Source organism: Artibeus jamaicensis, unplaced genomic scaffold (genome assembly GCF_021234435.1).
Source record: "Artibeus jamaicensis isolate MK-2021 breed Jamaican fruit bat unplaced genomic scaffold, CSHL_Jam_final contig_585, whole genome shotgun sequence".
Taxonomy (NCBI): domain Eukaryota; kingdom Metazoa; phylum Chordata; class Mammalia; order Chiroptera; family Phyllostomidae; genus Artibeus; species Artibeus jamaicensis.
Genome location: NW_026521894.1, coordinates 15,160,748 through 15,187,911, shown reverse-complemented (window position 1 = coordinate 15,187,911; position 27,164 = coordinate 15,160,748). Strand labels below are relative to the sequence as shown.

Genomic DNA, 27,164 nt, shown 5'->3' with positions numbered 1-27,164 from the left:
GGTGAGAAATGTGGGAGACATTAAAGTACCCTTTATTAGTTTTATAGTTAATTGTTAAGAAAGAACACAAGCAATACGGATTATCGCCTTTGCATTCTTTGGCAGTCAGCATAGCTATGTAGGTGCATCTCACATGATAATAACCAAGAAGCACAAGGTGTGATAATATTTGTCATCCTTATTCACTTATTTAATGTTTTATGTTTAGAGTCTGTTTTTTTTTCTTGTTGCCTAAAGGTAGGATGTCATTAGAGGAGCTTCATTAAATTTTCACTTTAAGAAACTGAGTGTATACTCAGCATTTATATAGATATTACATCATTTGCGTGTATTCTTCTTTAATTCTAACAACCAAGAAATGTTTTTCTCATAATGTAGCTTTACCTTCTCATTTCTCTCAGGTCCAGTTAGTTAGCGAGCTGGACCCTTTTCCCTCTGTCATCATTCTTTCACCCCTCCCTCCCAGCTAATTTTAAAAATAGGAGCCAACCATATTCAAATTGTCTTCTTTCTCAGTGACAGAATTTTTGACATTATTGATCAAAATGGTAATTTTGAAATATGAGAGACCCTGGAAATTTGGCAGTTGGCCAAATAAAACTTATTTTAATTAAGTAAATTGTATCTTCTCAAACATTCAACACTAGTTTTCTCATTGGAAACTGCCTTATTTTGAAATTTTTGCTTTTTGATCTAATGGAAATCCCTTAAAATTTGCAATCAGTATAATAAGTAAGATGATAAAGGGAAGTCTGCAGATTTTCATCTCCCTAGTACATTCTTTTCTTTCCTATTGGATAACTAATTTTCAGAAGTTTCTAGCCTAATACAGCAAAATTCAGTTACATAATTAAAGAAGCATGTTTGTAAACTTTAAACTATTTTAATGATTATTTTCTGAAACTAAATTTTAGCATGAATGAGAGATAAAATAATTATTTTTAAAGGCATAATTTTTACTTCCTTGTACAAATATAATATTGACAGCAGTCATTTGTGTAGCACCGGATCGGGAATCAGGAGACCTGGTTTCTAATCCCTCCTCTCTAACAAGTTCTGTGATCATCGGTAAGTCATTTCAATTCTGTGTCCTTGGTGTGGATTTTTATAAACAAAGATGATCATATCTTCCTCTTAGGATTATTGTCATATAAAAATATGAAAATGAACTGAAAATTTAATATATGAAAAGGAAGTAATCATATTTACTATATGATTGTGTAATCATTGGTACTTTTATACTATGACATGTTAATTATCTTTATCATTGTTATATTTACTTATATTTACTTACATTTAAAAACAAAACCAATTATCGTATTCCAGAGTATTGTTTTGCATGTAGATATGATTATTGCTTTCTAGTGTTACACTTTTAACACATAAGCATAAATAAAATAATTGAAAACATTTTGTGTAGATATAGAATTAGCTCTACCCATGTATGTTGTGCATCTTTGTTTTTCCCTCAAAAATTTGGGCAAAAAGTGCACGTTATTCATGGCAAAATACAGTAATTTCTGGAAGCTACTTATGTGGTGTCTTATAACTGAGACAAGTTCATAAAGTCTGTATATAAACCACTCTTTGGGATAAAAGTGAAGTGTGGTTATTTTTATATATTTATAAATATTTTTTGCTGTAATGGTTTATAGCAAATCTCTAGGAATATTGTGTGCCATGGTGGAAATATTAGAATAATCAGTCTCATAAGGTGATTTCTTTGAAGGAGATTGGCCTCAGTTAAATGTACAAGCTCTTATACATGTATTATGAAGTCAGTCTCATTATATTGTGATATTTCTAGTTTCCTTAGCAACCACAGAAGTATATGTGATACTGTTTTTGTAATTATCTTTTCTCTGTGTTCCTTTACTATATGCTTGTGATACTTTTATTGGAGTTTGTTTTTTTCTGATTCAGAAACTTAAAGCATTTGTTTTCCTTTCCCAATACCATACCCTGCTTCACTATGAAACTTTTGGTTTTTTACCTGATTATGTTATTGGATTTTTAGTAAGTTTCCTGTTGGATTATATTATGTCTTAAACTTTGAGTGGTTTAAAGCCATTGCTATTTTACTAAATTATATAGAGGCTGCAATCTTCGTGGATAGGTTATCTTTTACCTGCACCACTGTCTTTTTTATGTCAATTACTACTTTATAATTTCCTTAATATAAGTTGATTGATCCTTTATATTATGATTCATGTCATATCTCTATTCAGAATTCTTCTTTGCTTACTCTGGTAATCCCACCTTACTTTTCTATACTGGTATCTTTTTTTCTATCATAAAGCCTTTTTTCACACTTGTTTTGGTCACAGTTATTTACAAAACTTATTGTGTTCTTTCTCAGTGACAAAGTTTTGACTTCACCATTTTTATCTGCCTGAAATCACTTTTTTCTTTCATTATTTTTGTTCAAATATAACCAGGCCTTTAGAAGTTTATCAGCTCATACCTGTTCAATAAAATCTTTGGGGAAGCACTGGTCATTCTAATCTTTCTGCATCTTTACACTTTTATCAATTACTTTTATCATTCTCTTGGTACTAAACGAATATTCCCTTGCATTTTTCTTATCATATGTATACATGTTTTACTTCTACATATGGATAATAGTCTTCTGAAGAATAGGACCATGATTTTTCTATGTATCTCTTTCAGCAAAACATATCATAATTTAGAATATACATTCACATAATGCTTTCATAGATGCTCATTAAATTATTTGTTGAATAAATGTTCTTCTATCTTTACTCAGATATTTCATGTGATGTTACCTTTCTGAAGCATTTTATACCAAATAAATACAGTTTGTACCATAAATGCATTCATTGTTATAATCTAGTTATCATTATTATATTCCTAATAACTTTATTTTGTAGAAGTTAAGTGAAAATGATACAAGTCAGAAGACATGAAACAAGGAAAAATTCTAAAACTCAAGAACATGAGCAGAAATCTCGAGTTGATTGGAGGCGGACTAAAAGAAGTATCTCACAATTATTTAATAGTGATGAAGACCTTGATACTGATGAAGATCTTGATAGTGATGAAAATCTTGATAGTGATGAAGAGCTTGACAGTGATGAAAGTATTGACAGTGATGAAGAACTTGCTAGTAACAAGGCACTTGATAGTAATAAGAAGCCAGAAAATGAAAGAGAACTTAAATTAATTAAAGCTGAAAGTGAAGGAAACAATGGTGAGCATCTCATTAACACTGGCAACAGTTCAATATATGAAGAAAAGAACAAAACCAAACATAGTAGTATTGACTTACCAGATCATGAAAAGCAGTCAAGTCAGGAGGACGATGATCTTAACAAACACACTGAACAAGTAACAGAGGAGGATGTAGATGAGGAACACATTAAGCGAGGGAAGAGAAAACGAATCTCCTCTGTGATGTCGGACAGTGATGAGAGTGATGACAGTGATATCCTAGTTAAAAAAGTAGGTATTAAACGTCCACGTAGAGTGGTTGAAGATGAATGTTCTTCGGCAGAGATAGAAAATCAACCTGAAAAAACATCAGCTGCAAGAAAACGAGAACAACTCCAAAAACTGAAAGAACTCTCAAAACAAAGATCTCGTCAGAGATGCAATAGTAGTAGAGATTTTGAGGTGTGTTACATTTTATTGGTTTTGTTACTGTTTTAAAATGTTTTAAGTATTTACTGCTGAGACTATACTATACTATTCTCTACTTCTAGAATTTATTTTTAATGAAGTATTCGTGAACATGTTTGATTACAGTATTGAATCTAATACATTGTTTTATCATGAGCTTCAGTCCATCATTCTTTTAAAATTAAAACTTTGTTTTATATGTTATTTCCTGTTTGCATCTTCTACTTATAATTTTAATGTCTATTTTAAACACTTTATACCACTTACCAAGGTATATTATTTTCTTTTTGATTTCAGATGTCAACATTTAACATGACAAAAATATTTTTAAGCAAAATATGAAATTAACTTTTATGGATCATTTTGGGGAGGTTCAGATTTAATCTTTTAATTTCACATCCATACTGACAATTTTAAAGGTGCAGTTTACTGAAAGAATGTGTTTTAATCGAATTAGGACTCTGAAAAGGAATCCTGCCGAAGCAGTGATGAAAATGATGATGAGGAAGAGGATGATTATGAATCTGATGAAGATGGAGATAATTACGTTATGGATGGCTTTGTAGTACAAGATGAGGAGGGTGATGGAAAGAATGAAAGTCAGCGAGGAGAAAATTTGACTACATCACAACTGAAATTAGTAAAACAAAATTCTCTTTGTAAGTTAAATATCAAGAAAATGTTTTATGACTGTTCTAATCATACTATGTCAAGCATGAAATCAGCCTGTTACTGTCATGTTCTAAATCATTTAGGAACTGTGACTTTATTTTCAGGTAACTTTAATCTGTCAGTCTGATAGTAGCTTAGTCTAGTAGTTTCAGGAACCCTGTATACTTTTAAAAATTATTGAGAACCCCAGAGAGCTTTTGTTTCTGTTACTATAGCTACCAACATTTACTATTGCAGAAATACAAAACAGAAGTTTAAAATATATTTATTAATTATTTCACTTAAAAATAACATTAACAAACTCATTAAACAAATAACATTTTTATTAACTATTTTTTCACCCAAAATGAGAATGGCATTGTTTTACATTTTGATAAATATATTTATTGACCAGAGTAATAGGAGGCAAGGCATTTGGGTTCTTATTTGTGTTTTTGCATTCAGTCTGTTGTGATGTTCATGTTAAAATAGATGAAAGCAACCTTGCTTCACACACATAACTGGAAAAGGGAAGAGTACATATTTCCAAAGTAATTGTGGATATTTTGTTTTGCCACAACACAGAAATTAGACATGTGATAGCTTCTTAAAGGTTAATTGCAATATGGAATCTGAAACAATATAATTGAAATTTTAGTACTTACTTACATATCAATCCAGTGGTCCATCATGCATGTTGAATGGATCTTTTTACCCCTGCATGATTTTGTAACGTCATACATTGGTCATTTGAAAAATACTGCTTCTCTGGGTTATACAGTTCTTCCAAATATTGATATATTTCATGATACAATATTTTTAAAACTATACTTGTTCATAGTCTCATCAGAAAATTCTTCAGGTTGGGAAGTCGATAAAAGTTTTTCAAAATTCTACACTTTACTCAAAAATGTTTGTTTCTTCTTTTTTTTTCTTTTTTTGGTCTTTGGCAACAAAAACATGAATTCTTGAATACAGGCTCCCTTTGTTTTCTTTTGGGAAAATATTTGACAAATGCCAGAATAACCATAGTTTGTCAGTCATTCTTTCAAGTAAACATGGTGTTTCATGATAATTAAGGCTTTTTCAGTTTTCAACTCAGTTTTTCCTCAAAGTATGATTGATCATACTTTGGTATGCAGCCTATGTGCTTTATGCATATATCCCATTTCATCTCGTTGAGTACTAAAAAGATGGATACTCAAGACTCAAGATTTAATAAAATTAATCATTTTTACTACTTTGTCAAGGACATTCTTAGGTGAAAGTAGCCTTTTTACAGAGTGCATAGCAGTGATGACTTCAGTAATTGTAGTCTGGTGCTACTGCTATATTAAGGGCAGCTGCCTTACCTATAGTTACTTATGCACCACCAGTAAAAATCCCAACAGTAAAAACAGCAAATGATTGTCTCAGTGTTACTACTTTGATCTCACAGATCACAGATGGACTTGGGAATTTACAGGTGACTGCAGACCACTGGTTTGTAAAACCACTGGTTTTATCAGGACTTGAAGCATCACTACATGAAACCTATCAGTGATAGGAAATTAGAAGCTTTTGTCTTTTCATGTAGTTAATGAAAATATAAAGAATAGGACTGAAAATTTAGGATATCTTTAAGTATGTATTATTATGGTCCCTATAATTACACATAAATTCAAAGATTTTTTTTATGATATTTTACAGCTTTGATAGAAACAGACTGTTGGATGTATACTTTTTTCCCTTAAAGAATGCCTTTTTTCCAGATTTTTTACAAGGGCAAAAACTAATTCTATGATGGTTTAATTTAGACCTCATAATTTATAATAAAATAGTAGATTGAAACATATATCAAATTTCAAGAAATTTAGCAGTATGAGATGCCAATGATAGGCATCTGTGTATTGAAGCTAATGACTGTTAGATCAATAGGCATTGGTTCATCTGCCACCTGGACATTTGAATGTCAGAGAAATACAATTAGGAGGTACCCCATGGTCCTGGATTATAATATCTAGAATGTGATAGAACATTTGCTAAGAGATACCCTTTCATACCTACTCCTAATAATTAATGAAAATGGAAGTCCAGCATGTAAGAACTATCTTAACTTTCTTCTCTATTCTACCCCTCTGTGCTTGCTTTTGTTTTTTTTTTTAAGGGCCATTTTAGATTTACTGAGTTGAGTGGAAAGTACATAGAGTTCCTATCTAACCCCTCACACACACACAACATCCCTGTTATTAACATCTTGTATTAGTTTGGTGCATATGACATGATGAGCCAATATGGATACAGTATTAACTATAGTTCCTAGTTTATCTTAGGGCTGTTTGTGTTGTACATTCTGTGGATTTTTTTTGGTATTTTAAAAAGTTTATTGCTAAATTATAGTTGATATATAATGTACTAGTTACAGGTATACAATATAATGCTTACACATATTATATAACTTACAAAGTGATCACAGTAAATCTAGTACCCATCTGACACCATACATAGTTATCGCAGTATTATTGACTGTATTTCCTAAGCTATACTTTGCATCCCTGTGACTATTTTATATCTGAAAACTTGTACTTCTTAATCCCTTTCACCTTTTTCACTCATCCCTACAATTCTATTCCATCTGGCAACTATCAATTTGTTCTTTGTGTCTGGGAGTTGGTTTCTTTTTTGTTTGTTCACTTATTTTTTTAGATTCTACATAATAAGTGAAATCATACATATTTTTCTTACTGCATTTTACTTAGTACCCTTGAGGTTTATCCATGTGTCACAAATGACAAGATTCCATTCATTTTTATGGCTGAATAGTACATCCTATGGGTTTTGACAAACTATAGTGACACTACAGGTATGCACAATTAACATATCATACAGAATAATTTTAGTCTCCTTAAAATCACCTCTGTTCTACCTATTTATTCCTCCCTCACTCCCCTCTACCCCTGGCGACCACTGATCTTTTTACTGTTTCCATAGTTTTACCTTTATTAGAATGTTTTACAGCTGGAATCACATAGCCTATAGAAGTTTTTTCTCTTGGTCTTTCTAATTGTCAAGTTGATAATTAAACTTAGGTAATTGGAATAATTTTGACTTATTTTTATAGCATATCTCAGTTTTCTCTAAAGTTTGGAAAGTGAAGATTATTTGAAAACACAACTAGGAACTTTGGATTAGAAATCAGTTAATGTGGAAAATAGAGATATGTTCAATGACTAGAGAAGTCACTGAGGCGGCTATAAAATCAGAACAATTAAGCATTAGTTCTAGTTGTAGTATTAATTTTTTAGCTTTGTAGAAATGAATCTATAGCCTCTTCAGATTGGCTTCTCTCACTTAATATACATTTAAGTTTCCTCCATGTCTTAATGTGGAGTGATAGCTTATTTTTTTGTATCACTGAATACTGTTCCATTGTATGGATGTATTAGTTTGTTTATCCATTCATCTTTTGACAGACACATTTTTCCTAAAGTTTAGGCAATTATGAATAAAGCTGCTATAAGCATTTGTGTGTAGATTTTTTTCATGGACATATATTTTCAACTCATTTAGGTTAATACCAAGGAGCTCTATGCTTGCTTTTACTACTGAGCATCTCCATATTAAAGGAAGATGTGATCCATTTTTAATGTAATACATATTATATTGTGTGTCCTTAATTTTAACTTCTGGCTCTATTCTTACATGTTGTCTCAATCTTTTTGTTCAGATTTCCCCATAAATCCACAAAGCTTTGTACTCAGGCTCTTGCACCCATCAATCCAGTGAAATTGCTCTCCCTAAAGTTAGTGATAATTGCCTAGTTGCTAAAATGCTCTTTGTTTCATATATGTTAACCTGATACTGCTATGTGCTTTGCCACTAACCACTGACCACTCTTACTTTTAGAAAGTTCTCTTTCTTAGCTTCTGTGCTACCACTCTTTCTTGTCTTTCTCTTTATAACATTGCTTTCCTCTTTTTTCATCTATCATGTAAGTATTGATGTTTGTAAAGGTTCCATTCTTACCTTCATTTTGCTTGAACTTCAAGTAGTCTCTGCCCCGTAAGTTCAGTCCAGTATATAGGCAAAAATTCCCAAACTTTTATTTCTAATGCAGTTTTCTCCAAAGCCTATGACCCAGTTTTTCATCATCTTACTAAACATGTTTATCAAGGTGTCTTTCAGATACCTCAGAGTCAGTATGTGCAAAACTAAATGACTGAGAGGTAGCATAAGTGAGTTTTGTGGTGGATGTAAAATTACTGTTTTCCCTGTTGTGGTGGTGGTTGTTGTATCAGTGATACCTCAAAATAGATTAGTTCTTCACCCCCCATTGTTCCAGTATGGGAAGAAAATCATAGTCTTTTTTTCCTTCTTACCAACCTCTATATTCTTCCGTATGTATTCTGAGACTGTGACTCCCAGAAAAGATGTGATAGAAAGTAGAGGGATAGACTAGCAGTGATCTGTTGTGTTCCAAATCTATAATGTTCACTTACTAAAAATATACGGGTAGATAGGAATAATCTTCAAATTTGTGGGTACTGAAGATGATTTTTCCAGTACTCTGTCATATGCTCAGAGTGAGAGAGAAGTGGTCGATACAAAAGGACATCTCTAGTGCCTTGCTACCTAAATACTTGCTAGACTGGAAGTTGGACTTAAAGTGGACATTAACTTAGTTTCCTCTTAGCACTCAAAGGGAATCATTCTATCAACACAGCACAGAGTATGCTCAAGAACACTCTCATATCCATTTATGTTAAATGTTCAATCCTAGAACTTTTCCTCTTGCTCTAGGATACATAAAAAGTACCAGTGAACTTCTTTTGCAAAAGGCAAAGGTAACATTGCCCCTCAGAGGAAGAGAATAGCTATGAAACATTATATAAAACATTTGCTTTGCGATTTTTGGAAAAGAAATAGGAAATTTTAAGGCAAGAGTCCTTTGAGGCAAAAGGGAGTTAGGTAAGATAAAGGTAAATTGCCAGGATATAAAGTCAGAAATAAAATCTATATTGAAAGTAGTAAAAAGCAGAATTAAGAGTACAGAAAATCTGACCAATGATATGTGGGGTAAACCAAAATTCTTCATGCATAGAGAAGAGAGAAACTAGTTATGAGGGAACAGATGATAAAGGAATAGAAATGAAGATCCTGTTTCACAAACTCCTGGGAGGAAAATAGAGAGGAAATGGAAATTTAAAGGAAGAAAAAAATACATAACTAGTGAGAAACGTAAAAAGATTTGAGTGTACTAAGAAACCATATTTCTGGATAGAAGGACATACGGACATGAGAATCTAAAGATATGATAGAAGAAAATAGCAAGTTGCCAAACACACTGTTTATGCAGGTTAAAGAGAGGTACACATCCTCATAAGATGATGAAAATAGATTTGCAAATAGACATGTGAAGGAATTTTTTTTTAATTACAAGAATAAAGAAAACAATCTAACCATTCTTTTTAGAACTATAAAAATAGTTACATTTAGGTGCCATATTAATGTAATATTAATGTTAAGAAAAATGTACTATAATTTCAACAGATTCTAAAAAGACATTTGATAAAATTTAATGTGCCTTGTTTTAAGTATTAAAACATATCTAGTTTTTTAAGTATTAAAAATAGTAATATGAGCATATGTTCTTTACTTAATAAAGAATATTTTAAACCAATAGCCAACATACATACAATAAAGCACTGGAGATATTCTCTTTGCAATAAAGAACAAGACAAAATGTTTTTACTAACTTTGTTCTAGTGTTTTGAATAATGTAACAACAAGACATGAAAGTAAAATATAACTACTGAAAGAGAAAAGACATTCTTTGAACATAATGTGATTATATATACGAAAGCTGTACCTTTCTGATTTCTCTAACCAAGAATAAAGTTAGGACGAAGGATGTGAATAGATTGTGAGCAAAAGCAGGTGCAGCATGTATTTCCATGGCTTTCTCTTGTCCTTTTTTCCCCTACATGGGGTCGGAGTGAAACCTGTTAAGAGTAGAAAAAGAAGCCAGTTTCTTATTCTGCCTCTGTCCTTTTACACTGAGCTTACACCTTCATTCCAGAAGAAAGTACAGCCACAAATCCACCTACGAGAATATTTATTCTTAAACAGCACTAGCAAGACCACACCCTTCTCAGGTCTGGGGAAGAAAACAGAGTCAGTGTTTAAGAATTCTTAAACAATTTCTCTCTCTGTAATGACCCAGGAAGCTCATTTTCCAGACATATCTAAGAGAATCTTAGTATTTTGGAATTAGTAAAAGATCTCAGAAAAATGACCATACTATCAACAATTATTTAGATGGTGTAATGAAGGAATTTTCCACTTACACTAGCAAACACAGTAAGTTTTCTAGGTCTAACCTTAAGCACAGTTTTGTAAGAACAATAGTATACTGTGAAATAGAAAACATGAGGGAAAGGAGTGACATACCATGTTTCTGGAAGGTAAATAGTAGGAGAAGTTATTTCTTCTGTAATTGTGTGATTTAACTTGACAAAACAATCCTACAGTTCATTTGGGAAAAGAAATTTGAAAATAACGAATAAATCAAAAGGACTAGCCTCACCAGGTATAAAAAGTTAGCACAAAACTGCAGTAAGTTTCTATTCCCAGTCAGGGCATATGCCTGGGTTGCTGGCCAGTTCCCAGCAGGGGACACACGAGAGGCAACCATACATTGATATTTCTCTCCCTCTCTCCTTTCCTTCCCCTCTAAAGATAAATAAAATCTAAAAAAAAAAAACCTGCAGTAAGTAAAGCAGCGTAGTACTGACGTGATAATGGTAGCCAGATCGGTGGGAAAATGGTGCTGAAGCAAAATCTTAGAATATATGTGAAATTAATGCATGATAAAGGATGCATGGGATTGAAACAGAGTGACTGGACTATCCAATGACTAGGTGTGGGAAAGCTGATTAACTGCTTCGGAAAAATCAACTTACGCACAAACACAAATGTTGTTGGTTTTCTCCTGTGTCCTGTAATAATTTTGTAACCCTGGAGGAAAGTTGTAAACAATATTCCTAGGATATTCCACAGAACTCTAGCTAATAGAGGAATTGAAGCACTGAATAAAATTCTGGAGAAGGTCTGATCCCTAATCCTGATTCTGTCTCTATCTAGTTGTGTGACCTTGGGTAAGTTATCATCATTATGTCATTTTTCTTAATTTTAAGCTGAGATATTTGAATTTTATTTTCTCCAGTTTTCCATCCAAGTCTAAAATTTCATGTTCCGAATTATAATGATATCACATCCCATGCCGAAGAATAATCTACCTCTAGAGGGTAGTAGCATGAAATCAAGAGTCAAAGGGCCTGGTTTCCAACCTTAGTACATGAGCTGTGTGATCTCAGGGAAGTTTTACATCCTCTCTGTTGCCGATTCCTCAACTAAAAATAAACTGAGGGTCATGAGAGTACCTAGTAGGCTTGTTGTGAGGATTAAAGCAGTGTATGTAAGTGCATAAAACAATGCCTGGCTCAATACATCTTTTAAAAATTTGAGATGCCAGGAGCATAATTTTACCATCTACCCATCCACTCAAGTACAATGAAATCGAGGCTTACTTGCTGACTTTTTTGAAGGTGATTATGGTACACATTGGCAGGAGAGGGATTATGTGATTAGGAAAAAACTCCAGGTGGTTCTGATCTGCTTTTTAAATCCCAGTCCTAAGGAGATACTTTCAGGGTCTTTGAAATACAGCAGCAGTTCCCAAACTCCATAGTGGGTAACCATCTAAAACTGACAAAAACTTAGTGAGGTAAAAATTCTATTTCAATTAATTTGATAGTTAAACTTAGGTGCACAAGAAATTGATTTGCTTTTTTCCTCAGCATATCAATATTCCCCAAACAGGTTTTCCTTAAATTTAAGAAGTATTAAAGTTTAAGTGCATTTTAACAGTCACAAATTATCTACTAGCACTATAATATTTTATACAGAGTTTGATAATAGTGTAGTCAAAGTTGAATTTTTGAAGTATTTCATTTTCCAATTCTAGTAATTTTTAAAATATATTCATAATTAGCTATGATCAATTCTTTTGTAATTTTCAGTTAGGTATAGGTGCAAATTATCTACTATTCTCATCTTGTTTCACTACTGCTTTATTTTGTTTACTTTAATACTTCCAATAGGTGTTTCCTGAAGAAGATTATAGTAAAAAATTCCCCTAAATTCTAAAAAGGGAGCTATACAGCCCTTTTAGTAACTAAAGTATAAGTTTAAATGTTTCTCCATGTTAAATCTCAATCTTTGTTTTATTTCAACTGAAAGCAAATCTCAGATTCACTCATGATGGGTGTTCTTTTCCTTTAATTCCTTACCAAGCATCTTCCACTTTTCCTGAAATACTCACACTACTTTTAATATGTCTTTATAGATGCCCAGAACAGAGCAGATGTTCTAGTATGACTTTTTGGGTCAAGGAAGGGGTTGTGTTTGAGAACATTTCCACAGCCATAGTAAATGTTTATCCAAGATCAATGGAAAATAGTAGAGACAGTCTCTCTTATTATTACCTAACTCGTCAAACAGATGATTTCGTGGACCAGATTGGGTTAGTGGGAAAGTAGACATATATTTGGTATGAGAAAGCATAGTAGATGTAAACTTTCTAAATTGATGTGGAAAATTCTAAATATGGGACAGCAGAAAGGGAAATGGAATTTTTATAGTCATTGGGATTCTAGCTAGTGTAGCAATTAGACGGACAATGTGGAATGTAACATGCTTTAGAGGAAACAGAAGTTTGGTGTATGTTTTGAACAATTCACCTGTAGACTTTTTTCCTCTTGGTCTTTCTAATTGTCAAGTTGATAACTAACCTTAGATAACCAGGGAACGATTTTGACTTGTTTTTACAGCATATCTCTTAATTTTTCCTAAATAAATTTGAAAAGGGAAGATTATTTGAAATAATGACTAGGAACTTTGGATTAGAAGCCAGTAAGTCTGAAACATGGAGATTTGTTCAATGACTAGAGAAGTTACTGAGGCAGCTATAAAATCAGAATTATTAAGCAATACTTGTATTTATAGTATTAATTTCTTAGCTTTGGAGAAATGAATGTATTATATTCAGTTTTTTTATCTACTAGATTCTAATATTTATTTCAAATTAATTTCAGATTCTTTTAGTGACCACTATACTCACTTTGAAAGAGTCGTGAAGGCTCTTCTGATCAATGCTTTAGATGAGTCATTTCTGGAAACGTTGTATGGTAAGTTAATCACGTGAATGTAACAATTTTTTTCCCAATTTTAAACAACCATACATAGTATATAACAAAAACAAGGAGACCCATTCTTAGGACCCTCCAGTTGTTATTCCCTCAAGAATCAACTGCACCAAAAGCCCATCTACTGTAAAAACTTTTTGATGTTTATTATTTGTGAAATGTGGAAAGTACAAAAGAAATATGGGATAGTCCCCTGTCTTTAGAGAGCTTACAGTGAATTTGAAAATGTAGGACACATACTCTTCTAACAGCAGCAGAGTCAACACTCAGGTGTTAACCCAGCCTCTCTAAGCTCCTTGAATTTCACCAAAAGTTATCCTGTTTTAAGCTTTTGTGCCTTTGCTCATACTGTTTCTCCGTAGAATATGATCTCTTTCTACCCTAGATTTTCCAGGTAACTGTAAAGTCATTTTGAGTATTAAAGCTATCTATGAGCCCTGGCAAGGTGGCTTGGTTGGAGTGTCGTCCTGCGTACTAGAATGTTACAGGTCTGATGCCCAGCTGGGTGCATACAGGAGGCGGTCAGTCAGTGTTTTTTTTTCATATCCATGTTTCTCTCTCTCTCCCTTCCTGTCTCTTTAAAATCAATTTTAAAAAATCCTCACATGAGGATTAAAAAAAATCTATCAATGACCCACTCAAGTAACATTTGTTACTCTCTCATTTGAACTATCATTATCCTGAGTATGGTGGTACTGATGAGAATACACTTTTCATATGTATATTGAAAATGTATTTTTGCCTTCCTCCCTTCCAAGAGTATGGGAAGAAACATACCTTATATATACTTATCTCTTGCATCTAGCACAGTATCTGACACTTAATAAAGACTCTCAGTACCTTGTGTTGAATATCAACCTGAGTGCCAAAATAAGATTTCATTCACAGCTCATTGAACAAATATTTGATGAGTGCCCACTAAGGGCCAGGGATCTTTTGAGTGCTGGGCATATGGTAATGACCATGACATGAGATTCTTGACTTTCCTGTTGCCTAGAGTCTAATGGGAGAGACAGAGAATGGGTAAACAAATATATAACAATATGATTTCAACCACTGATTAGTTCTTGAAAAAAAAAGTAGGATAAGGAGATCAAAAGTGACAAAGAAAGTCAGTGTTAGATTGGTCATAGACAGTGTCTCAAGAGGTCACTTGAACAGAAGCCTGAAGTGAGAGAGGAAGTAATTTGTAGACCTAGCACAGGCCACAGCAAGTGCAAAGATCCTTAGGAAAGAGTCAGTTTGATGTGTTCAAGGAACGATTAGAAGGCCTGTATGGCTCGCTCTTCTCCCTAATGCTCCGATGGAATGATTTATTTTTACGTCATTAAAAATTTATTTTAATTTAAAGTGCTTCTAGCCAACCAACCTAAAGCTATGGAAAGAAATCCTTAAGCATTCAGTTATTTAAATATTTCATGAGAGCAAAGTGATTGAGATTTCTTTTTTGTCGCTCTCCTGAACAGATGGCACCAGGCAAAAATCATATGCACAAGACATGTTGACATCTCTTCATTATTTGGATGACCGCTTTATTCAGCCTCGTCTAGAGAGCTTATCCTCTAGAAGTCGTTGGAAAGAGCAGTATAAGGTATACAGTTTTTTTTATGTTGTAATCTCTGGGGGACATAGAGGGAGTGGGAGACCTGTCAGGATTACAGTGTTCAGTTAGGCTTAATAATCTCCTAAATTATTGGCATTTTTCTTTTTAAATAATAAGCTCATTGTTTCTTACCACTTCTAAAGGCTATTATTGTTTTAATCATTCACACTTACTATCGCTATCCAATAATTAAGTACTTCCAAATGAAGAATAACTTTAGTACATCTAAAGGGTTTATTTAGCCCATGTCTTAAAATGAGAAGATTGTCTCACAGGATGCGCATTGTTGTTTCAGAAAAGTTAGGGAAGTTTGAGAAACCTTGAGTTTAACTTAACTGGAGAACTTTTCAAGGACAATTAGTGTGTGAATTTATACTGTAAATCTTCAGGAGGGCCATACAGAATGTAATATTCCCAAATTTGTGTTTTACTATGAGGCTCCTCTTCATGAAGTACTCATCACCTCCTAGGATAACAGATTTCCATAACACAATTTGGAAAATAAATTCTTGGTTGTCTTTAACATCTTTTTCCACCTTAAGATTTTGTACCAATTTGTGTAAAGTATCTTTTTAATTTATAAGATTTATTGGATTCCATATTATTCTCTGGATTTCTTTTTTATGAGCTCTAATAGTAGAGAGTGCACTATATGATTTTTAAGGTTTCTTTTTTCTCTCCACTGCTAACATTCTATCTTCTAATGATTATTAGCAAGAGAAAAAATGTCAAGATAAGTGAAGTTCAAGTTCCCTAACATCCCTCTGGCACTTAAATCATTAACTACTCTGCCTCGTTTATGTCAGGAGATTTGGCTTCACCCAAGGCCTGTTCAGCATTAAATTACCTAATGATAAATTAGCCACAGATGGTTTCAGTTAAAGGCCAGTTATAGGATTACAAAAAGAGTTAGAAGACTTGAATTGGGAGGATGGCTTAAGTTTAGGGTATCTTTTTGACTTTTCGACTGTGGGTGTTTTTAACTTCTCTAATCTCCAGTTTTTTCTTCAGATACAGAAAATATTTACTTATTTGAAAGGGAAATATTTACTTACTTAGAAAGCAGATAGTATAGCTCTTAGAACATGATATAAATACTTTTTAATAGAAGGAAAAAGCATTATTCATTGATTATTTAGTTTTGCAAAATAATTTACATGCAAAGTAAAGCATCTTATTCAGTCTTCAAAGTCAACCACATTGGGAAGTCACTATTATTTCCTACGTTGGAGATGAGGAAACTGTGACTGAGAGAATTGAGTAATATAAGGTTACACAGCTAGTAATGAGCCAAGCCCATATTTAAACCTAGAAACGTCAGGTTTCTCTGATTCTGAAGCCCATACCATTATGCTATATTATGATTTACCATACTATAGTAGGTTATGCTGAATTTGGATAACCCAATGTTCAAATAACTATAAGATACAACAATATATTGAGCTTAAAAACTTAGAGACATAGATGATCCAGTGTGATCTTGGTCAGGATAAGCTAGGTTATGCTGCCAAAATTAAATAATGCAACAAAAAATCCCACATAAAAAATTGTAGTAGCTTAATTCAACAAAGTTTATTTTTTACTTACATTAGATGTTCATTGTGATTCAGCAGGAGTGCTCTGCTTGTAGTCTCTCGGGAAACTAAGCTTAAAGAGCTTTCAACTCAGCATGTGTTTCCCTGGGTAATATAAAAGCTGGAGGGAAGGTGGTCAGTTGCCTGTTCGCTCTGAAAGTCAGCCTGTAAGTGATATGTGTCATGAAGTGTCATGAAATACAAAAAATAGTAAAGGCAGACAAAAGGCCGTGATGTGAATCATCCACTGTAGAAATGGTCAGTCTGTTGGATACTTAATATAGAATGTGAAAGTGGATTAGTAACCCTGCTTGAATATTTTCATTGTGTACCATTCAAATATTGTGCTAAAACCTAACTACACTACTAATTTAAACAGCAGTCTCTTAAACAGGTCTGCAGAGCAAGCAAGGATACTCAGGCACAAGTAATTACACAGTTTAATAAACCTTATTTGTGAATGCCAAATATTTTCTCTTTGTTTACTCCTCCTAGCTCAGCAATTACACTGTCCATTTCAATACTGGCCATCTAGCAATCCTAGTTCCAACCTGTTTATTTTCATAATGCTTTATTAAGTAACCAACAACAATTAAATTTTTCTGGAATATTTTGTTGACAATATGATACAATTTCCATAATGGAGACTGAATGTGATCTTGTTTTTCCTCAGTTGTTGACCAACCTAAATGATTTCATCTTTTATTATATTCTGAGTTTTGGCTGCTCATTGTTTCCTATTTTAAACTAATTAATTCCTCTTAACACTAACTAGAGATGAGAGGAAGGAAAAGAAAACCTATGAAAATCACTACTCTGTAGTAACTTATGAAGAATATGAAACTAACTTTTTTCTAGTCTCGTTTTTTCCACTTAATATTTCTCAGTTATAAATTTATTTTATATGTAAAAATATCTTGTCAAATACTTACTGTGTGCTCAGTATTAAAATTAGAAATATTCAATAGCAGTGTTTGCTGTTACATTTCATCCTGTTATTATGATTCCTAATGTTGCTTTTCATTTGGTTAGGTTCTTTTTGTTGTCATCATTCTGATTCTTCATAGCCTAATTACATACATTTTTATTTGTTTTCAGGAGCGTGTAGAAAATTATTCTAATGTAAGTATCCATAATAAGAATCCCGAAAATTGTTCCTGCCAGGCTTGTGGATTACATCGCTACTGTAAATACACAGTGCATTTATCGGGACAGTTGTATAATACCAGGACTATGGAAACGGATGATTTTATGTCACATGATAAACAGGTATTATTTTTTCCTCCTTTTAGTTTTCAGTATTTGGAAATTTTAAATACTAAGCTTGCACAAATAACCCCAAGTTATTTTTTACAAATGGAGAAAGCACTAGGAGAAGGGGAAAGTGTACAAGGAAAGACAGTACAAATTTTGAATGTGAAAAATGTGTCTCACCAGCAGATTTACTCCTAATCCAGTCAGATACTAAAATCCATGCACAGTCTCTTAAGTGCACTTCACCCAAACAGAAGGGAGTTGGGGGAGAGGGTACAGAATGAGGCTAAAAAGGGAGGTAATGAGGGCAGAAGAAGCAGATGTCGCTTGGGTCCAAAGGAGAATTTGACCTAAGTGGAAAACTGCATAATCTACCAAATTCACAATCCACAAACCATTGAAAAGGCCTACTCATCCTACTAGGAGAATTGACAGAAAACCATGCTCCAACCTAGCCTGCATCAGAGTGTGTCGGTCTAGAACAGTTGTCACAAACTTAAGGTGCTGTTAATTTTTAATGAATAGACAAAACTGAAGAAAATATTGGAAGAAAAATGTTGATAAACAAGAGCAAAGTAGTTCGATGTGAAGAGAGAAAAAGTGAAGATGCAGACTACTTCTATTTCTTTTTTTAATCTATGTAAAAATACTGCATTTATAAGTATGAAACTATTGATATTGAAAGCTCCCTCTGGTGAATCTGTATTTGTGAAGGGTGTATGTGTTTTGGGGACTAGTTAGAAATCCCAAAGTTGACTCTAAATGCTGCCAGTGAATCATTTAAATACAAATATACTATCTATGTGAATTCTGTTAGATTGGGTAGTATGATTCCTCAGTATTATTGGGCAATAATTAACCAGGTCCCTCTGAGCAATCTGAGTTGCAAGAATCTCTGGAAAGTGTGTAGAGGGATAATGAATCCAGATGTAATCTTTAGTGTTTTATTTGGCAAGTTACTGTAAAGGTACGTGTCTTTTCTCAACATAGTCATATATAGCTTTTGCAATTGTTTAAAACTGTTTATAGCTTTATGAGATAAGATATCTACATTCTTAATAAAAGTGATTTAATACTTTAAGGATAATTTTCTGTTGTATAGATAAAAATATTGCTGTACATTCACTGTCTTTGCTGTCTACAGCTAATCTTGAAAAAGGGGTATGAATTAGAAAACTATTTCTCAAGTTCTGATATTCCTGTGAAGGAATAAAGACTCTGTATAAAATAGTTAATTTCAATATCTATAAAATAGGTGATTACATGAAATAAAAGCAAGGAACATTAATATACCGGTCACACAATAGAAAAATATAAAAGTTAACAAATATATTGGAAAATGATTATTTTCTGTTTAAAGGCATACAACTGAAACTACCCAAAGATACCAGTTAATAGCTCTTCAAGTAGCAAAGTATTTTTAAATAAAGTGACAAAATGTAATTCTGTTAAGGTTGCATTGAAGCTAGCAATTTCATGGAAAGAGTCATAGAGAAAGAAAGGATGTGATGTATCTTTCTAGGTACTAGATAACTATATACTTGTATAGCCAGAGTTATAGAGCTGTACATATTCAGTGCCTGTAAGTTTGGTCTTCACAACGTAATTCAGTAAAAGCGAATGACGTAATCATGAAGTTCATTGAAACATTAGTTATAATACTGGGTTGGCCAAAAAGTTCATTTGTTTATTTTCTGTACAAACGCTCTAGTAAGTGCTTAGTTGTCTATAACTTCATTCAAAACAATTTTGTTAGCTTGTATTGTGATAGCTGTCATATCAGCATGCATTTTTTTAAAAAACTTATCAAAATTAGTGAATTGTTGTGTAGCCATTTTAATATTGAAAATGGAGGAAAATAAGCAACATTTTAGCATATTATGCTTTATTATTTTAAGAAAGGTAAAAACGCAATTGAAATGCCAAAAAAGGTTTGCACAGTGTATGGAGAAGGTGCTGTGACTGACCGAACATATCAGAAGTGATTTGCGAAGTTTCATGCTAGAGATTTCTAGCTGGACAGTGGTCTATCATCAGGTAGACCAATTGAAGTTGATAGAGATCAAATCAAGATATTATGGAGAACAATCAGTTATACCACACAGAAGATGGCCAACATACTCAGCATATCCAAATCAGTACGGTGATTGGTACTGATGAAAAGTGTGACATTGACACATGAAAAGTGTGTCTTTGGGCCAATCCAGTACAAAAATGGAAATAATCCAAATAAAATATTAGAGTGGGGATTTAATAAGCTATCATCATTTTTATCAATAAGCTGTCACAGAATATAATACAACCACTAAAATAATATTTTGAAGGTTATGAAACAGTGCTAGGTAAAAGTGAAATTATAATCAATGTACATACTACCTTGCATCTACGTAAAAATGTGTGTATTTGTATGTACAGCTATATGCAAGCATTAAATGAGTTATTTGATATATTAAGATAGTGTGGCTGAAATTCTTTAATATTACATTTTTTCAGTAATTTTTTTAAAGGGAGAATAATTTATTAAAATCTTTTATATTCTACTGAACTGCCATGTCAATACATGTATGGAAAGGAAAGGGGGGGAAGGGGAAAGAGGAGAAAAAACAAAGCTGTTTTTAATCAAAGGCATTAAAGAGACCCCTGCACCCACACTCAGATTATTTTGAAAACTAATTTTCACTTTGTGTTAATGCTTATAGTTACATAAATTGAGACTCCTTGGGGTAGTTGGGATTTTCTTTTAAGGTGCAAATAATACTTTAAAAGAATGCTCTCAGTGAATTTGTTTAATGATAAAACTTCTTCTTATCTGATACTGTCTTCTTTGAGAGAAGGGCTGCTTTGATGGGAGTGGAATTAATGGGAGAAAGTAATTTTAGTTATAGCAGTCTTGGGTAGGATCCTGAGATGAGAGGCCTCAGACCACCAGATTGTGGGCATAGATGAGAAGGAAATCTCCTGGAGGAAAGAGAGGTGTGAAATCTAACAGGCAGATGGGAGGACTAGTAACAGTCTTGAATTAATTTGTAATTTTTCCCAGAGTCTGTCCAGATTCCTCAAGGTGCTTGAGGTCCGATGGGACAAGGTAGGCATGTGACACAGCAGCAGCGGATAATGTGTCTGTGCTGAAAAACAGGCCGGGGGCGGGGAGTAGAATCCCTTGGCTGGGTGTGTTGCACTATTAGGGGTGCCCAACCTTTCGGCATCTCTGCGCCACACTGAAACAGGCCGGGGGCTACCCTGCATATAATCATTTATATGTTACTTATCTGCTCTGAGAACAATCATCATAGCACTTATATCTCTATCTCTGGTGATTTTAATACTCTCTTGTTAGAATAGTGTCCTTAATGTCTAGAAATGCAATTAGATCATTAAAAGTAGTCTTGAAAACATTTCTGGACATTTAAGGACACTATCTTAACAGTGTAGATTAGCTTTACTTGCTTTAGTACTTTGGTAAGTGGAATCCTCCAGGGCACACTGTGTTGTACTACGTTACTTTGTAAGGTCTAGCAGGGTGCAGCAGCACACTAAAAATGGGTGTGGGGAGGGCAGAGGTCTGCTTGCAGTACACAGCTGTTATTTACTGTTTTCTAAAGCCCTATTAATAATAGCTTTCTTCCATGTGAAATGTGGTCCCTTTTGAGGGAAAAAATAGTGTGAGAATATGCTAAAGGCAATTTTGGGTTTATCGACCTACATAAGTATAGGTAGATTCCTACTCTAAGATTCCTACTCTAAGAGAGTAGGAATCAGAAACAGAAAGAAATAAACTATAATGTTTAATGTTTTCAATAGATACCTTTGTTACATATCGGGAAAGAAATTAAATAAGGATTTTTAAACACCTCTTCCTTCCCTTTTGTCCCAAGTTAAAAATTCTTTACAACTCTGGCTGGTGTGGCTCAGTGGATTGAGTACTGGCCTGTGAACCAAAAGGTTGCCAGTTTGATTCCCAGCCAGGGGCCATGCTTGGGTTGCAGGCCTGGTCCCCAGTAGGGGGCGCATGAGAGACAACCACACATTGATGTTTCTCTCCCTCTCTCCTTCCTTTCTCCTCTCTCTAAAAATAAATTAATAAAATCTTTTTTAAAATCTGTACAGATAAATTCCTCTGTTGAATACAGTATAATGGAAATTAAAATCAAATTCTCCTATATTTTATCCCAAACAGCTATAAGAGACTGCCCCCTCAGTCAGCTTTGATGGTAGAAATGGAGAAACAAAGGGTACCCCTAGTGGCCACTGCAACTGTTTTACTCAAAGTGAAAGGCATTGGCGAGTAAATTGTTGTAGTAGATATGACTGACTTAATAACATTGGAATGCAAAAGATACTTAGAGTAAGCAAGCAGTGTACAGTAATACCTGATTATTTCTAATGATCTGAAAAACAGAAAGGTTTACATAGAATGTGAACAGAAATCTGAAAATGCTTTTCTTCAGCTTTTAGGGATTTTTAAAAAGATGGTAAGCTGTCCCAAAATACTGTCTTCACAGGGTGACACATCAAACCTGACTGTTACCAATTATCATGTTTACCTTTTAATCATTTTTGCCACTATACTCTTAGATTATTTACTGAACTCATCACTTGTGTGATCCCTTGCAGTGGGGCTCCAAGAAAACAGTACAGTTCTTTGTCAAGTAGAATAAAAGCTACATAGATCAATGTCATTACTGTATCACTTGTACTGAACTCATGAAAATCTAACCCATTAGTGAATCTATACACAGAGACAAATACACAGGTTAGGAAGGTTACTCCATGAAAATAAGATTAATCATGTTAGAAGCCCTTCGTTTTATTTCCTGCAATGAATGAAAAAATGTAGGTGTAGTTGGTTATATTTAATTAGGTCAGTGCAGTGACACCCTTCCTATTCTAGCTATAGGTGGGCTGACAAAGGATATATTCAGACTATTCTGAAAGAGAAATGTTCTTGTTAGTTGATTTCACTAGAAAAGTATTTATTGTAAAATCCTAGAAATCCACATAAATGTAGAATTTAACATTTTTAATTTGCAAACAATAAAATGGTAATATAGTATAATCAGATCAGACTCATTAAAGGCACAGATATGACTGAAGTTATTTTTTACTTTACAAACTTTTTAGAAAAAACGTATTAAGTAAAAAAACTGCCAGTACTTAGTATTGCTATTTTCTAGCTTATAACCTTGAAAATTATCATGATCCAGGCATTTTTAACTCAGTCACTGTGAACGTATAATAGCTTGCATGCTTTTCTTGCTTCCAAGTGTACCCATCCTCTGTCTTACAAGCCATTTTTCTCCTCCTTCCCAAACTGTCCTTCAAAGACTTAGTTCAAGCATCACCTACTTGAGGAGCTTTCTCCCCTCTGGATTCAATTAATTGTCCAGCCTCTATATTTTAATAGCGTCTTGTGCTTAGTATTTTACAGATTGTTTTATAGTCATTTGTTTTTCTCCCGAAACTGTAAGCTCTCCTAATACAGGTAGGAGAATATCTTTCACTTATGTATTTCCAGTGCTTAAAACATAGCAGGTGCTCAATTTCTGATAACTGGGTTATATAAATGAGACGGTAATGGAATCATTGCGTAAACATTTTTAAAAATACATAATGCATTAGATTTTACTATCAAAATCTGAAAACCAGAAAGTGTGTATGCTCATTGCTAAATCATTCACATCACATTCAGATTATGTTTATTTCTTGATCTAGGTATTTATTGTTGGCAGAATTTGTGCCGAACGTACCAAAATTTATCATAAACTGAAACATTTTAAATTCAAGCTGTACCAAGAATGTTGCTCCATGGCAAAGACGGGAGAAGTTGAAGATGAACAAGTTAAAGAAACAGTCGAAAGAATTTTCAGTCAGTCAAAAGAGAGTGGCTGGATTAAGGAGGTGAGGTGAATATAACATAACCATCTCATTCAGTCGATTCTGGAGCCTAATAATGATCAGCAAAAGGATACCAGTGATTGGAAGTCATTGCTCTAACAGCAAAACTTAAAGGAGAATCTCCTTCTCTCCCTGTCTTTGTATTTTCTCTTTTTTCACCCATTCCCTTCATGCTTATCATTGTCCTACCCTACATAGGTGGTCTGATGTTCTAAGTATTCATTCAGCTCATCAGGTAAATTTTACTCAGCAATAATACTGTCCCTTAAGGAAGACTTTCTGTTTTCACTTTTATGAATGTGGTGTTCCTTACATATCTATAAGTCCCCTTATTTTCTTGGACAAAGAACAGGACTCACCTCTGCTTGTCTGCTTCCTATTCTTTGGCACAGTTCTTGTGACCTGAGAGAGAAGAAGCACCTGGTACCAGTCCGAGGAAAGGATCTCGGCTGCCAGCCCTGATACTACCCACATCCTCTTCTTGAGGACGTGGGACTTAGCAGCGAGCCCTGTAACCGAAGACCAAGGGGAGGGCTGAGGTTTCAGGCCGCGGCACTGATTGTGACGCCCCCATGGCCTGTTAATCACTAAATTTGATACCAGGGATCATGTGGGGGTTGCGAAGAGTGCACTGGATTCCTAAAGATCTGCTGGCAGCTCCTGAGCTCCGGTCTGCTCACATAGCTGTTAGAATTGTTTATATACGCTGAAAGAATGCTAATATGAAGTCTTTAAAACATATCTAGTTACATGAATGTGTAAGACAGAATGTATAATAGATTTTCAGGCAACCCAGATAAACAGTATATTTAACCTTAAAAAAAAAAGCCTGATTTGGGATCCATTGCCTGGGTTATTAGATCATAGGGGAATTTGTGAAAGGGGAAAATAAGAAAGAAGAGAGCTTAGAAGGAAACTTATGAGCAAAGAGAAGAAAAAAGAGAACAAGAAAACAGGAACTTCTTAGAACATGTCCTGTTCGGCAGAGGTCTCCGAGTCTAGAGAATGACATCAAGATTGGTTTCCCTTTCGACAGTTACCCTCCCGCAGCAAAACACCGCCCAGTGAGCTCTTCCCTGCTCCCCACCTCCGGACACTTAAATCTTGTTTCTCTCATTTTACTCCCTTCAGCTTTTTATCTTTTCCTTTGCTTCTGCTTCTCACTCCCTGTGCTTCTCCTCCCTGGTCTCTGGGCTTTTCAGTTTGCCTTAGGGAGGAGCCATCACTTATCCAGTAAGTCCTGTCTTCATTTTCCTAGATAACATTAAGTTCTTAAGTGCTTTTATTGATGCGTTTAAGTGTTGCCAACCCTCTAAAGACCTGGGACAGCATAGTTTTAAAGAATTGTGTACTAGGTGTAGGAAAATCACTGTGTGTATATTAAACATATATATGCATAGACACACATATGTGTATATGTCTAATATAATAATATATCTGGGAAGAACAGTAAAATTTTGCAGAAAAAACTAAAACCACTTTCAAATTAAGTACCTCAGAGAAAGCTCAACAGGGTTCGTGACAACAGAAGAGATGTGGAAAAAGAAAAATATATTCTTAGGAAAAGAATAGGGGAGCCAAGTGTCATATTGTGCTTAAAGAATAACACTTAGCATTGGCCATTGAAGGTGCTTCAAGATCATACATGTTTAGGACAGTGTGCACATTTTTTTCACATAAAGTATCAAAGACCTTTATTTTCTTTTCGTGATCCCCCTACTTTAAAACATTTGTCCATAGACCTTCTCTAAGATTTTTCTGGAAACTAAAGAAGTTTATAGCCAGTGTAAACCCATACACAGCTTTTTGTGCTATGATTGATTAGATTTCAGAATTGGTCGGGTGCTCTTGACATTTTTCAGCCTCACTCTGCCTGCTCCTCAGTGTGTGTGTGTCTGTGAGTGATGGCACTGCGTGTGTGCTGGTGAGGATGCTTGCTGCCTTCTTCTTCGGCTGCAGTTTCATGGCCACGGTTACTCTCACCCGTTAGAATGCCAGGGCTCAATACTATTGAATGGGTGTGTATTTGTGGCTCTTCCTGCTCTTGCCTCCCAGTTATTATGTCAGCCTACCCTTTGACCTTACATGAAATGTTTCTTCCTGTCTTCCCTCCTCCAGCTTGTTTCACACCTTGGTTTTTCCTTTATCTGCTCTTTCTTCCTCCAAGCATTTTTCTTCCATCACCTCAGGACTGGTCAGCATTTCTTCCTCAAAACCTGCCACCTAGACTGACTTTATTCTTCCTGTTCCTCTTCCTAACAGTTAACTAGGAAGATCTGTTATTAACCTAATTACATTAAAGGTTAGGAGCAACTTGAGTGCAAAAAAAGAGCAAATGATAAAATGATAATTAAGCCAATAAATATATAATACATGTTTCATTCTAAATTAGAACTGAAAAATATACTGTTATATGCCACTGGCAAATTCTTTTGTGTGTCGTGAAGAAGGTGCATATGATGGTGTGGTTTGCAGGGCAGTTGAAAGCAGGATAGTCGGGCTGGGGTGATGAACACCAGGAAGTGGCGAATATATGTCTGTACAGGTATCAAGTTTCAGTTTTATAAATGTGTTTAAAGTAAATTTTATGTTTTGCAAAAGTATTGTTATCTAAAAAAGAATTTTGAGTTATGATTGGGTATCCTGCCACATCCCAAAACTCTTCTCACTTGTTCTCTTTCTTCACCCCTTTTTAACTTGAAAAAGTTTTTTCTCCCACTCCTTAAACTGATGTTTCTCAAAACATAGCCCTAAACTATCTAAGTCAGAACCACCTAGAATCACCTAGACGTTGATGAAAAATATGCAGTCCCTGGCTTCCCAACACACCTAGTGAATAAAAATCTTTAGGTGATTCTCAGCAAACTAAAGAGTGAAGACCCTGCTTAAAAGTAAATGTTGCACTAGGTCCTCTTCTCAGCCTCAAAACTCTCCCTTGGCAAACCCATTCCTTTTTCCAGGTCTAACTGCTCCTTCTGAGTAGAGGACTCTAAACTTTCTTTTATGTTCTGACCTCTTTCTCATACTCTATTCCTGTAGTGCCAACAGTTTTCATCAGTAGGTCTGTCTGGCACTCTAAGGGCTTGACATAGTAAGACCCAAACTCTCCAAATTTTTAATAAAGAAAAATAATAGAAGCAGAACCTTTAGGGGGACAGAATGAGTTGCCAGGCAACACTGCCTTCTCTCTGAGTTTACTTTCTCTTAAAAAGGTTTTTCTTTTTTCCTACTAAAGCGGCACCCCTGCCTCTACCCTTTAAATCTCAGAAATGGCATATGGCAGTGGTCAAAGGCATGGACTTA

At 34.3% G+C, this 27,164-nt stretch overlaps 1 protein-coding gene across 6 annotated transcripts in view; it reads left to right on the top strand.

Moving 5' to 3' along the window:
- Positions 1 to 27,164, top strand: part of CCDC82 (coiled-coil domain containing 82) — a 31,093-nt gene that overhangs the window by 1,272 nt on the left and 2,657 nt on the right. For 2 of the 6 annotated variants that reach the window (XM_053670459.1, XM_037163445.2), the window contains exons 2-8: positions 1,003 to 1,068; positions 2,892 to 3,633; positions 4,097 to 4,298; positions 13,425 to 13,517; positions 15,002 to 15,126; positions 17,811 to 17,981; positions 23,679 to 23,864. In XM_053670459.1, the coding sequence (XP_053526434.1) occupies positions 2,905 to 3,633; positions 4,097 to 4,298; positions 13,425 to 13,517; positions 15,002 to 15,126; positions 17,811 to 17,981; positions 23,679 to 23,864 (1,506 nt within the window). In that variant the 5' untranslated portion in view covers positions 1,003 to 1,068; positions 2,892 to 2,904. Of the gene's footprint in view, positions 1 to 987; positions 1,069 to 2,891; positions 3,634 to 4,096; positions 4,299 to 13,424; positions 13,518 to 15,001; positions 15,127 to 17,810; positions 17,982 to 23,678; positions 23,865 to 27,164 lie in introns of all 6 variants that reach the window. The other 4 variants (XM_037163446.2, XM_037163443.2, XM_037163444.2 and 1 more) reach the window with 3 other exon arrangements.